The sequence below is a fragment of the Neoarius graeffei genome, chromosome 14 (assembly GCF_027579695.1).
Source record: "Neoarius graeffei isolate fNeoGra1 chromosome 14, fNeoGra1.pri, whole genome shotgun sequence".
In the NCBI taxonomy this organism is placed as follows: Eukaryota; Metazoa; Chordata; class Actinopteri; order Siluriformes; family Ariidae; genus Neoarius; species Neoarius graeffei.
The window spans coordinates 67,176,861-67,190,305 of NC_083582.1; the positions used below are offsets into that span (position 1 = coordinate 67,176,861).

The 13,445-nt window shown below is 39.8% G+C and overlaps 1 protein-coding gene across 1 annotated transcript in view; it reads left to right on the top strand.

The window, feature by feature from the left end:
- tcerg1l (transcription elongation regulator 1 like) overlaps positions 1-13,445 on the top strand; it is a 267,113-nt gene that overhangs the window by 253,407 nt on the left and 261 nt on the right. Inside the window, exons 8-12 of the mRNA XM_060940254.1 lie at positions 8,121-8,272; positions 10,865-10,949; positions 11,923-12,058; positions 12,392-12,481; positions 12,611-12,729. Coding sequence (XP_060796237.1) covers positions 8,121-8,272; positions 10,865-10,949; positions 11,923-12,058; positions 12,392-12,481; positions 12,611-12,729 — 582 coding nt within the window. The remainder of the gene's footprint in view (positions 1-8,120; positions 8,273-10,864; positions 10,950-11,922; positions 12,059-12,391; positions 12,482-12,610; positions 12,730-13,445) is intronic.

The following is a 13,445-nucleotide window of genomic DNA, read 5'->3' on the forward strand; positions in this document are numbered from 1 at the left end:
TATATATTTTTTTTTTTTTTTTTTTTTTTTTTTTGCCTTGCCGCTGTGCTTTTTTACACTTTTAAGTAGAAATGTTCCAAATTGCATATTTATTCAGGCAAATATGAAAAACAGGTAAAGAACACTAATTTACTTATTTTAGACACAATTAAAAGATGCACTGTTCGTAAATCAAGTTTGTTTTTCTTCTTTACAATTCAGACAATTTACACTAACATCGTTTCTGCATCAGCTGATCTCTGCTGCACTTGTGGCATCTAAAAGGCCACAATGCACACAATTACACAGCAGATTTTAGCTCATTAACCTCCTAAGGCCCAAGCTGTTTTTTTACATGCATTTTTTTTTATTTCTCTTTGCTATTTGGGCTTATTAGAACCTGATTAGAATAAAAACTAAGCATCATCTTTTGATGAGATGTACTTTTAGAGAAAAAGTATGTCCACATATGTGGATTCTTGTTCCGAATTTCCATAAAGTGCTGTCCACGCATGTGACCGCTAAGCCCTAGGAGGTTAAGGCCCTGTCCACACGGCAACGGATTCAGGTGAATCTGATAAAATTGTTTATCGTTTCGGCCTGGTGTCCACACGGCACCGGCGTTTTGGGTGCCCCACAACGATATTTTTTGAGAACGGGTTCCAGAGTGGAAAAATCTGGCAATGGCGCCGTTGCGAAATCGCCTGGATGAGTAGAACGGATTTGTTTACGATGACGTCACAACCACATGACTAGAACAAGCAGCACTCTCACTGTTTTGTATGAACCACTGCATTGCATTCACTTTTGTATACAGCTTTTCTTTTAAATAAACAAGTAACTGAACCATTTCTTGAATTTTTTTTATTGGATAAGACTGCTTTTCAAAATGTTCACACACAATATAAAAAGTTATCTAAATTATATAAAAATGCTTTTCAAAATGTTCACACACAATAAGAAAATTAAGTTATATAAAACTATGCACACTAATAAAACTAATTTGTACACACAGAAGGCACGACTTCCTCGCGTAGTCGCAGCCATCTTCTTCTTGTTGTTGTGTGTTTGTTCCTGACAGTGCTTCACACCAGGTAGAAGAAGGGGTTTATGCGCATGCGCCTACTTCTTCTATTGTTCTGGTGTCTCCGATGGGACCGTATTACAGCGCCCCTAGAGGTGTGGCATGTGTATTGCATTGTTTTCAGCAAGCGTTGCGTTGCCATACATACCTGATATTTTACTGATCCGTTGCCCATGTGGACGCGATATTTTTTTAATAAAATCTCGTTGCCGGTGTCGTGTGGATGTAGCCTTAATGTCTCCCCAGCTCAGATCTGAATCAGAACAATACTGGTGTAGTGCAAGCCCATTATTTCCTTCTGGCTCAGCAGCTCCTATTCAGAGCCCCTTCTCCCCTCAGCACAAATTCAGTTTACAGCAGGCATAATAGTTTGTCTGTGTCAGTTGTTGTTGATTTGTGGGGCTGAAACCATTCAACAGGCTTTAGTTTAGACATATTATGGAAAACTGTGGCTCAGAAAGAAAGACTTTTGGCAAAGAAGCTGCAGTGTGTTTATCTACCTCCTGCAATGCTCATATAGCACCAAGCCTTAAGGCGATTTACGGCATGGAGTTTGTTTGGGTCCAGAGTCAGCTCCTTAAGCTGTACTTTTGCTCTGATGTTTTACATTGCAACATTATCGGGTGAGTTTTACTGGTGAATATAGTAAGGTCAAATGAAGGATCACACATCTGATATCTGATTATAATATAAATTTTGCCACAAACAGATTATGATGGCTTTATCGAAAGGTGGGATTTATTAACTAAAAGCTGGCATGACTATGTTCAGCAGACTGCTTAGATCTGGTGATGTGAATAAAAATAATATGTCAGAATGTGTTTGTCATGCTCAGCATGAAGTCACATCAAATTACTTTCAACAGTCTTGAGGACGGGCGGCACGGTGGTGTAGTGGTTAGCGCTGTCGCCTCACAGCAAGAAGGTCCTGGGTTCGAGCCCCAGGGCCGGCGAGGGCCTTTCTGTGTGGAGTTTGCATGTTCTCCCCGTGTCCGCGTGGGTTTTCTCCGGGTGCTCCGGTTTCCCCCACAGTCCAAAGACATGCAGGTTAGGTTAACTGGTGACTTTAAATTGACCGTAGGTGTGAATGGTTGTCTGTGTCTATGTGTCAGCCCTGTGATGACCTGGCGACTTGTCCAGGGTGTACCCCGCCTTTCGCCCGTAGTCAGCTGGGATAGGCTCCAGCTTGCCTGCGACCCTGTAGAAGGATAAAGCGGCTAGAGATAATGAGATGAGATGAGATGAGTCTTGAGGACTGCATCATGCATCCATAGCAGGAAGTGTCTGAGTTGAGACATTCTGTTTGAAAGTCACGTACTGTAGGTGCAGAGTAAGAGATGAAATGAAAATTTCAAAGGACAGGGCCTACATTTTTAAACTGAATATTGGTTTTATATTGTCTCTAGTATGCCGTTGAGATGAGACTAGACTTCTTCAAATGTTCTTTGGATAAATATGTCTTCCTATCTTCCTTAAAAGATTCTCCCTCCAACCTTGCCTGATAGGGAAACAATTTGCATGCAACCTTTAAGGAGTCCTCCAGCGAGATAACTAAAGACCTTTACATTTTCGAAGAATGTACAGTAATATCATGACAATGCTATAAATTCAGTGCAATGAATGAGAATTAGTTTCACTTTCGTAAAGGGGTCAGATTTCTTCATGAAGTAGAACATACAGCAGGGGAACACTGCACAGACCACACTGAATGGAAATGATGCAAGGCTTTTATGAAAATGGATACTGAAGAGAAAAACAAACAGAATGAAGGATAACAAGGTCAAGTATAAATTTTTAAAGCTAATTTTATGGATGTGGTGTGTATATATAATTAGATAGATAGATTTATTAAGGTAATATTACATGCAAGTAGGGGACAGCAGAGTGGTGTAGTGGTTAGCACTGTTGCCTCATAGCAAGAAGGTTCTGGGTTCGAGCCAAGTGGCTGACAGGAGCCTTTCTGTGTGGAGTTTGCATGTTCTGCCCATGTCTGCATGGGTTTTCTCCGGATGCTCCGGTTTCCCCCACAGTCCAAAGATATGCAGGTTAGACTAACTGGTGGCTCTAAATTGACCGTAGGTGTGAATGGTTGTTTGTCTCTATCGTAGAGGACTTGGGTTAGATCTGTACAGTGGTGATTGAAAGTTTGTGAACCCTTTAGAATTTTCTATATTTCTGCATAAATATGACCGAAAACATCATCAGATTTTCACACAAGTCCTAAAAGTAGATAAAGAGAACCCAGTTAAACAAATGAGACAAAAATATTATACTTGGTCATTTATTTATTGAGGAAAATGATCCAATATTACATATCTGTGAGTGGCAAAAGTATGTGAACCTTTGCTTTCAGTATCTGATGTGACCTCCTTGTGCAGCAATAACTGCAACTAAATGTTTCTGGTAACTGTTGATCAGTCCTGCACACCGGCTTGGAGGAATTTTAGCCCATTCCTCCGTACAGAACAGCTTCAACTCTGGGATGTTGGTGGGTTTCCTCACATGAACTGCTCGCTTCAGGTCCTTACACAACATTTTGATTGGATTAAGGTCAGGACTTTGACTTGGCCATTCCAAAACATTAACTTTATTCTTCTTTAACCATTCTTTGGTAGAACAACTTGTGTGCTTAAGGTCGTTATCTTGCTGCATGACCCACCTTCTCTTGAGATTCAGTTCATGGACAGATGTCCTGCCATTTTCCTTTAGAATTCACTGGTATAATTCAGAATTCATTGTTCCATCAATGATGGCAAACCGTCCTGGCCCAGATGCAGCAAAACAGGCCCAAACCATGATACTACCACCACCATGTTTCACAGATGGGATAAGGTACCTATGCTGGAATGCAATGCTTTCCTTTCTCCAAACAATGCTTCTCATTTAAGCCAAAAAGGTCTATTTTGGTCTCATCTGTCCACAAAACATTTTTCCAATAGCCTTCTGGCTTGTCCACGTGAGCTTTAGCAAACTGCAGATGAGCAACAGTGTTCTTTTTGGAGAGCAGTGGCTTTCTCCTTGCAACCCTGCCATGCACACCATTGTTGGTCAGTGTTCTCCTGATGGTGGACTCATGAACATGAACATTAGCCAATGTGAGAGAGGCCTTCAGTTGCTTAGAAGTTACCCTGGGGTCTGTTGTGACCACACTGACTATTACACACCTTGCTCTTGGAGCGATCTTTGTTGGTCGACCACTCCTGGGGAGGGTAACAGTGGTCTTGAATTTCCTCCATTTGTACACAATCTGTCTGACTGTGGATTGGTGGAGTCCAAACTCTTTAGAGATGGTTTTGTAACCTTTTCCAGCCTGATGAGCATCAACAATGCTTTTTTTCTGAGGTCCTCCGAAATCTCCTTTGTTCGTGCCATGATACACTTCCACAAACATGTGTTGTGAAGATCAGACTTTGATAGATCCCTGTTCTTTAAATAAAACAGGATGCCCACTCACACCTGATTGTCATCCCATTGATTGAAAACACCTGACTCTAATTTCACCTTCAAATTAACTGCTAATCCTAGAGGTTCACATACTTTTGCCACTCACAGATATGTAATATTGGATCATTTTCCTCAATAAATAAATGACCAAGTATAATATTTTTGTTTTATTTGTTTAACTGGGTTCTCTTTATCTACTTTTAGGACTTGTGTGAAAATCTGATGATGTTTTAGGTCATATTTATGCAGAAATATAGAAAATTCTAAAGGGTTCACAAACTTTCAAGCACCACCATATGCACATAATTTAGGAGAGGATATCTCTACTGTTATAGGCTAATTTGAACCCAAGGAACAACTTGGGATGTGTGCCATAATCGCTATCCGGGGCGAACAGGCTGGAAATTACCAATCCAAGATGGCTGCCAGTAGCCATATTGAAAATATCAATTTTTGAACCACTCACCACAGAAGTATGTGCAATACCTCATTTTATGGGTTTTTGAGTATGGAGAATCCATTAGTAACATCATTTTCATGATTGAAGGAAAAGGGAACAAGCTATGGTCAAGGCCAAGGTACAAAAACAACACCAAAAATTGGCCAAAATTGCAGTTTCACAGAAAACATGAGGAAAAATAGAATAACCCTACCTCAAACATGAAATCATGGAATTGGGAGACCTATGCACATAATTTAAGAGAGTATAAGAAAGCAAGGATTTGATTAATATAAAGAAATTGTATTTTCAATCAAAATATTATGATCAATGGAATGTTAACTTAAAGTGAAAAATACAAAACAAAACTTATTACTTTAGTAGGCAGCAATATCTCAAGAGTCTAAATGTTTAACAGCCAACAATACAACTTTTAACATCACATTATTACTATCTATGTGTCATATAAACCAGGGTCAGGAACATGAAGAGTAACACGACAATAATACCATAATACTGGTGGCCATCTTGGATTGGTAATTTTCAGGCTGTTCGCCCAGGATAGTGATTTTGGCACACATCCCAAATTATTCCTTGGGATCAAATTAGCCTATAACAGTTGAGTTATCCTCTCCTAAATTATGTGCATACATGTCTAAGCCAGGTCCTAGACTACTGTGTGTCAGCCCTGTGATGATCTGGCGACTTGTCCAGGGTGTACCCCGCCTCTCGCCCATAGTCAGCTGGGATAGGCTCCAGCTTACTCGTGACCCTGCACAGGATAAGCGATTATGGATAATGGATGGATGGAAGCCAATCAGACAATATGGTAATGTACAGTTGAATTAAATACATGAAACTAAAACCAAGGATATTACACCAAAGTGTAAAACACTTATTTCCATTGTGGTCCTAAGAAAGTTTCAGGGTAGTGCTATGTTGACTGTTTAATAATGGAATTAAGAGTATTATCAGTACTAAATTTGTACAAATGGCACAAAGTAGAATAAAAAAAAAACTTTAATGGCACCAAAAAAACCCTAAATTGCTAGGAAAACATGGCTATAAAAGGCAAAATAAAATAGTATTGTAATGCACCCAAGAGTAGCACCATGTAGTTGAGCACCACAGAAGGATCACACCAAGAACCCTATCGCAGAACATACAAAAGTCTAACTGCAGACCAGTTAAATTAAACTGACCAGAATAAATTAAAACTGCCCACTCTCTGCTGTCTGAAGGCAGTTAAATAAATGCCTATTTACTTTGTGCTTAAAACTAAGGCCCTGTCCACACGGCAACGGATTCAGGTGAATCCGATAAAATTTTTTATCGTTTCGGCCTGGCGTCCACACGGCACCGGCGTTTTGGGTGCCCCAAAACGATATTTTTTGAGAACGGTTTCCAGAGTGGAAAAATGTGGCAACAGTGCCATTGCGAAGTCATCTGGATGAGTAGAACGGATTTGTTTACGATGACGTCACAACCACATGACTAGAACAAGTCATCATGCCGGGTAGAAGAAGGGGTTTATGCGCATGTGTCCTACTTCTTCTATTGTTCTGGTGTCTCCGATGGGACCGTCTTATAGCGCACGTAGAGGTGTGGCATGTGTATTGCATCGTTTTCAGCAAGCGTTGCGTTGCCATATGTACCTGATATTTTACTGATCCGTTGCCCATGTGGACACGGTATTTTTTTTACCTGCTAAAAAAAAAATCCCATTGCCATTGTCGTGTGGATGTAGCCTAAAGAGAGACTGGATTGACCAAATGCTGTTTGGCAGATCATTAAAAACACATTTTATGGCCAAAAGTCTGTGGACACCAAGATAACACCCAACATTTGCAACAAAGTTCAAAGCATACAGTTGTTTAAGATGTCTTTGTGTGCTGTAGTATTACAGTTTACCTTAACTGGAACTAAGATGCCTAAAAATGTTCCACTGTGACAGTGCCCCTGTGCACAAAGTGTGGTCTATGAAGACATGGCTTGCCAAAGTTGGGGTAGAAGAACTTGAGTGACCTACACACAGCCCTGACTTCAACCCCACTGAACACATTTAGGATGAACTGGAACACCAACTGCTCACCAGGCCTCCTCTCCTGACATCAGTGCCTGACCTCACAAATGCTCTTGTAGCCAAATGAGCACAAATCCCCACACCCACACCACACTCCAAATCTAGTGGAAAGCCTTCCCAGAAGAGTGGATGTTATTATAACAGGAAAGGAGGACAAAATCTGGAATGCCATCCATCCATCCATCTATCCATTATCTGTAGCCGCTTATCCTGTACAGGGTCACAGGCAAGCTGGAGCCTATCCCAGCCGACTATGAGCAAGAGATGAGGTGCACCCTGCCTGGACAAGTTGCCAGATCATCGCAGGGTTGACACATAGAGACAAACAACCATTCACACTCACATTCACACCTATGGTCAATTGAGAGCCACCAGTTAGCCTAATGTATTTGGACTGTGAGGGGAACCGGAGCACCCAGAGGAAACCAATGCAGGCATGAGGAGAACATGCAAACTCCACACAGAAAGGCAATATATAGACAATATATAGACAAGTTAACAAACAAAAACTCCCTAAATTTATCAAAACAATTCATCAATTTCCTCATGAGTGACTTATAAAAGATTTATGTCATGGTTTTGGTTCTCCATGTCCCGGATGTAACTCATCTCATCTCATTATCTCTAGCCGCTTTATCCTGTTCTACAGGGTCGCCGGCAAGCTGGAGTCTATCCCAGCTGACTACGGGCAAAAGGCGGGGTACACCCTGGACAAGTCGCCAGGTCATCACAGGGCTGACACATAGACACCCATTCCCACTCACACCTACGGTCAATTTAGAGTCACCAGTTAACCTAACCTGGATGTCTTTGGACTGTGGGGGAAACCAGAGCACCCGGAGGAAACCCACACGGACACGGGGAGAACATGTAAACTCCACACAGAAAGGCCCTCGCCGGCCACGGGGCTCGAACCCAGACCTTCTTGCTGTGAGGCGACAGCGCTAACCACTACACCACCATGCCGCCCCGGATGTAACTCATATAAAAAATATGAGTGGTGTATTTCCCAGTAAAACACGTGTCCATATTATTTAAATAAATATGCATAATTGCAATTGTAAGTCTTCTCAGCTCTCTTTGTTTTTGCAGGTGTGTGGTCTGGACAGGAGATGATAGAGTTTTCTTCTTTAACCCCACCATGCAGCTGTCTGTATGGGAGAAACCAGTGGATCTGAAAGACCGGGGGGACCTCAACAAAATCATTGAAGATCCTCCACATAAACGCAAGAAGGACTTGTCAGGTAAGGTTGTGTGCTTTGCATGGTGCCATTTGCATCCAGCATTGTGTTTGTAAGTTTGACAGGACTAAGCCTGTTACCAGAGCACTTCAGCAAACATATTTCATTGATGGACAAGATTAAAAATAGATTAGGTTGGTAAACAAATGTCTGTTCAGGGGTTTGATCAGTGGGTGCCAATTTTAATCCCCAAATCTTCCATTTCAGGTATCAATTTGACAAACTAATCTCAGTCCTTAATCCCTGTCTAATCATAATGTTGTTTGACGAGAAAGATAGTGCCCAACAAACCATTGATTGCTGTTCACATGGATTAGTTAATAAGGGCTAATCTGATGTTTCTGCTTCTGCACATATTGAATTAGTTCAGAGCTTGTCTGGAAGTTATTACATGGCTGACTACATTTCTCTAAAGCTTGTATGCTATTATTGATTTAGTCTTATTGCAGCTACTGGGTGATGAGTTATTGATGTTTCCACTTTTCAATTCAGAAAAAAAAGACAAAGAAAAAACCCAGATGAAATTAGGATTATTAGAGTTTATCCTATTGATTCATATTATGAAAAATATTTTTTTGTGTGTGCATACTTTTAATTTAGTCTGCTGAAAAGCTCACCATAGATAGCTAGATATTAATTAAGGTCAAAGCATTGTGTGTGTTGGATACAAATGAAATGAGTAGAGAAGCACTGTTACTTGCTTTTTGTCAGTTTTTAGTCAGATATAATTCGTCTTAGGGACATGTAAAGAAATGCTGTAGACCAAAAATGGCTTAAAAATAATGAAATGAAATATTCCAACATTAAAAAAAAATACTATAAACAGCAGTGAGCCATAATAAATGAAATAAAGTCAATATTTGGTGTGAGATGACCCTTTCCTTAAAAAAAAAGTAGTCTCGGGTACAATGAGTACAGCTTTATAAGGAAATAAGCTGTAGGTTTTACTGAGCATCTTGCAGAACCAGCCACAGTTCTTCTGGACACTTTGTCACACTCGCTTCTTAATTTTGCACCAAAACCCAGGAGCCTTCATTATGTTTTCTTTTTTAATCTGAAAAGTGCTCTCTTATATATCTTATATCTCAAAAATATCTACTGTATACAGCACACCTAATATTTGGGTAAAATGTCTCTTCGCAAGATTCACCTTGACCAAACATTTTTGTTTACCACGAACAAGCTTCTGGCAGAATTCTGGTTGGATATTTCATGACTCTTCATGGTAGAATTGGTAGAGTTCAATTATTTATTTATTTTTCTTGGCATGGACTCGACTTATAAGCCCGGTCCATATATTTTCAACAGGGTTGAAGTCAGGACTTGTTTTAAGCTTAATGTTAGCCTGCTTTATCCTCCACAACCAGCTCTGATGCGTGTTTGGGTTCATTATCCTGTTGTAAATCCCAAGTTGTGTTCACGTTTCTGATGGTTTATGCTGAAAAATTCTGAGGTAGTCCTCCTTCTTCATTATTCCATCCACTTTGTGCAATGAACCAGTTCCACTGGCAGCAAAACAGCTCCAGAGCATGATGATCCTACCACCACCACCAGCTGGTACAGTGTCCCTCTGTACATGGTGGTCATTGTGGCCAAACAACTCAATCTTTGTCTCATCTAACCATAGAGCTTTCTTCCAGAAGGCTTTTTTCTTTGTCCGTGTGGTCAGCTTCAAACTTTGGTTTAGCTTGAAGGTGCCAATTTTGGAGCAGGGCGTTATTTCTTGGATAGCAGCCTCTTAGTCCATGGTGATGTAAAACTCACTGAACTGTAGACAGTGATCCGTCAGCTTCCAGTTCATGGCAGGGCTGTGCCATGGTGGTTCCCAGGTTGTTCCTGACCATCCAAACCAATTTCCTGTCAGCTGAGGGTGACAGTTTGGGTTTTCTTGAAGCAAAGTGGCTTGGCAAAGTGACTACACCTCACAATAACTTACATACAATTGTTTGAAATAATCTTGGAATTTGCAGTTGTTGAGAAATGGCTCCAAGAGACATTCTGAAGTTGTGTACATCTGCGATCCTCTTTCTCAGATCTGCACTGAGCTCCTTGGACTTTCCCATTTTACTGTGTGTTGGTCAATCCAATGAGTGCTGTCAACAAACCCTTTTTATGAAGGCACAGAGAGGCTACCAGCTGTAGTCAATCATGATCATGAACAGGAAGTTAAGAGACCTCGGCCTTGGCAAGATAAGAGACGTTTTAGAAGTTTCAGCACCTCTGAATTAATAATCTAAGTGGGCGTATGTAAATTTTTGAGCCTGTATGTATAATTTTGACCCTGTGTTAATTTCAGAAAACCTAAAGAAAATTAAAACTTGTGCACCAAATTCGAGTGTTTTTCTTTAATTAAAGATGTATGTTGTACAATCATTCTGCCACAGAAAAAGAACAGTTCAAAGAAATTACTGAAAGCCCAAATATTGCCATGACATTCATATCCAAGATGAGATTCATGTCAGTTTATGTAAACTTCTGACCACAACTGTGTGTGTGTGTGTGTGTGTGTGTGTGTCTATAAGTTTGTATCTATGCATTTTGTTATATCTCATAATAATAATAATAATAATAATAATGATTAATGTTTATTGGCAGAGGATGGCTCGAATTCACCCTTGGCTGATGATGAGGATGAAGACAATGATGAAGGAGACCATATTTCAAAATCCAAACGCAACAAGTATGTCCCTCACTGGAGGGTGGGGAAGCATTCGATACTGTGCGTGATATAAGGTGTTTCGATGTGTGTAGTGATCTGGAAAAAACAATCAGATATTGTTGCAACTGAAATCTGGCTAGAAACTAATACAGTAGAAGGAAGGAAGAAAGGAAGGAAGGACTATCTGGAAATGTTTTAGTTACATAATAACTACTTGCTGGATAATTACATACCATAATCAAACAGAAATAAGTGTAATAAATTCAGTTTGTATTCAGATACTCAGTGTCAAAATGTGTGACAACCAGAATATTGAAATTTTCTGAAAAAAGTGTGTGTGTGTGTGCGCGCGCATATATATATATATATATATATATATATATATATATATATATATATATACACACACACACACACACACACACACACACACATTTTATTTATTTTTTTCACTTTTAGGAGACTTCACAATGCTCAAACTTTACTTGGGATTGAGATATATTAAAAAATTAAATAAATAAATAAATAAATAAAAATAAAAGTTGAGGAAAGTTTGTAGTTTTCAGAATTATATGTAGTAGAAGTGATTTCCCAGACTGCCGTATGTATGCAGCGTTTTATCTGTTTGAATGGAAGCCTGGTGCATTTACCCCATTGGTGTAGTTTATCACTTTGGGTGCAAACCAACACAACCAGTCCAAGACTGCCTGAGTGAGGTTTTCCTGATCCACTTCCAGGCAAATACCAGTACGATATTACTGCAGTGAGAAAGTGATTTGAGCCTGAATTTCCATTTTTGTCTTGGATGGGAATATGTGAGCCTGGATTTTCATGTAATTTCTATAAAGAGAATGGACATTGATGAAATTATAATTAATTGGAATTTGACCAGCAGGAGGAGCAGAGAAGACTGTTGGGAACAGATAGAGGAAAACAACCATCATATATTTTACAGGTTGAACAGATGTCTTTTTCATTATGTCTTCCAATTAAGATTGGAAGAGCCATCTAGTAATTCTGCATCTGCCAGTGAGGAGCAGAATACAGAGAGCTGCACAGTGTCCAATCAGATGGTCCTACCACTCGAATTGCGGATCACGCACTTCAGAGATATGCTCCTGGAGAGAGGGGTGAGCACACTAAAAGCACTTTCAAAACCCTATACAGTATGAAGTTATATGAACTCCAGCAGAGGTGCATTTCATTCAATATGGCTCCAGGGTCGTATTAAAATTCATAATGAGTTTCGAGCGTTAATTTCTAAGTTAAAATGAAGATCACTGGCTCTAGGTTAACCCTCGACATGAAATAATAATTTCAAGGTGTTTCAATTCTCCTCACCATATAATGAATTTCATTTGAACCACAGTAAACTGTTTTGAGCCGACTCTTCGACGTGTGATATTATTACCTTTATGCAAGTCACTTGCATGCACGTATTTGTATTTCCATCTCAATCTCAGGTGTCTGCATTCTCAACATGGGAGAAAGAATTACACAAAATTGTATTTGACCCACGTTACCTGCTCCTGGGGCCAGAGGAGAGGAAGCAGGTACCGTAAGACTGGTTCTTTAAGATCTTAAGATTTAAAGATCTTCTCTTGAAACTTGGCTTTACCAACCTATATGTCATTTTAATGCTCATTTCTGGATCCAAATCCTGTCTCTCTATGCCTTTGCAGATTTTTGATCAGTTTGCCAAAGCCAGGATAAAAGAAGAATATAAAGAGAGAAAGAACAAACTCCAGCAGGCAAAAGAAGAGTTCAGGAAATTACTTGAAGAGTGCAAAATTACATCCAAGTATGTTCCTGGGGTATCATCGTATAGCCTCAATTCCTGTATTAGCACAATGTGTACCAGAGAACAAACATATTCCCCAAAAATCTTGACCTGAAATTTAGATATTCAGCTATTGTGTTAATAATGGATGTGATCTGTGGCGCAGGTCTAAGCTTCTTTGATTTGGGATCTTTGATCTCGTTTCCTTTTGCTCGTTCCCAGAAGGAGGAAATTCAAATTCCAGTCTGTTAGAAGGTTTACCTTTTGCACAGTGAATGAAGTTTTGCTCCAAGTTTCACAATGTGCTTTCTTGTGATTCATTTATACCCATGACACATTTCCCTTGACAGAATTAAGAAGTACCTACCTGGATGAAACATGCATGAATATTGATATTAACTGATTTCTTCAATGAGTAGAAATGTGACTTTTAAAAATGTGCCAATACAGAGATAATGAGAGAGAAATGATCTCACATTTCTCCTAAGGCACCGAAGTCCTTCACCACACCATTATGAACTATAAATTGTGTGTCAGCACTGAACTCAAAGCTTGGCACAGAAAGCTAGTGTGAAAGAATTGCTAATGTGTCTGGATGCTGATGATGATTCCGTTGTATCCATTTCTTTTCGCCTCAAGAACGAAAATAGATCAGAAGTCAACTCAAGTTCGTATCCAGTCACCAAATCAACAATAATCAAATCTGTATTAGATCAGAAAGGCAGCACAGGGAGATG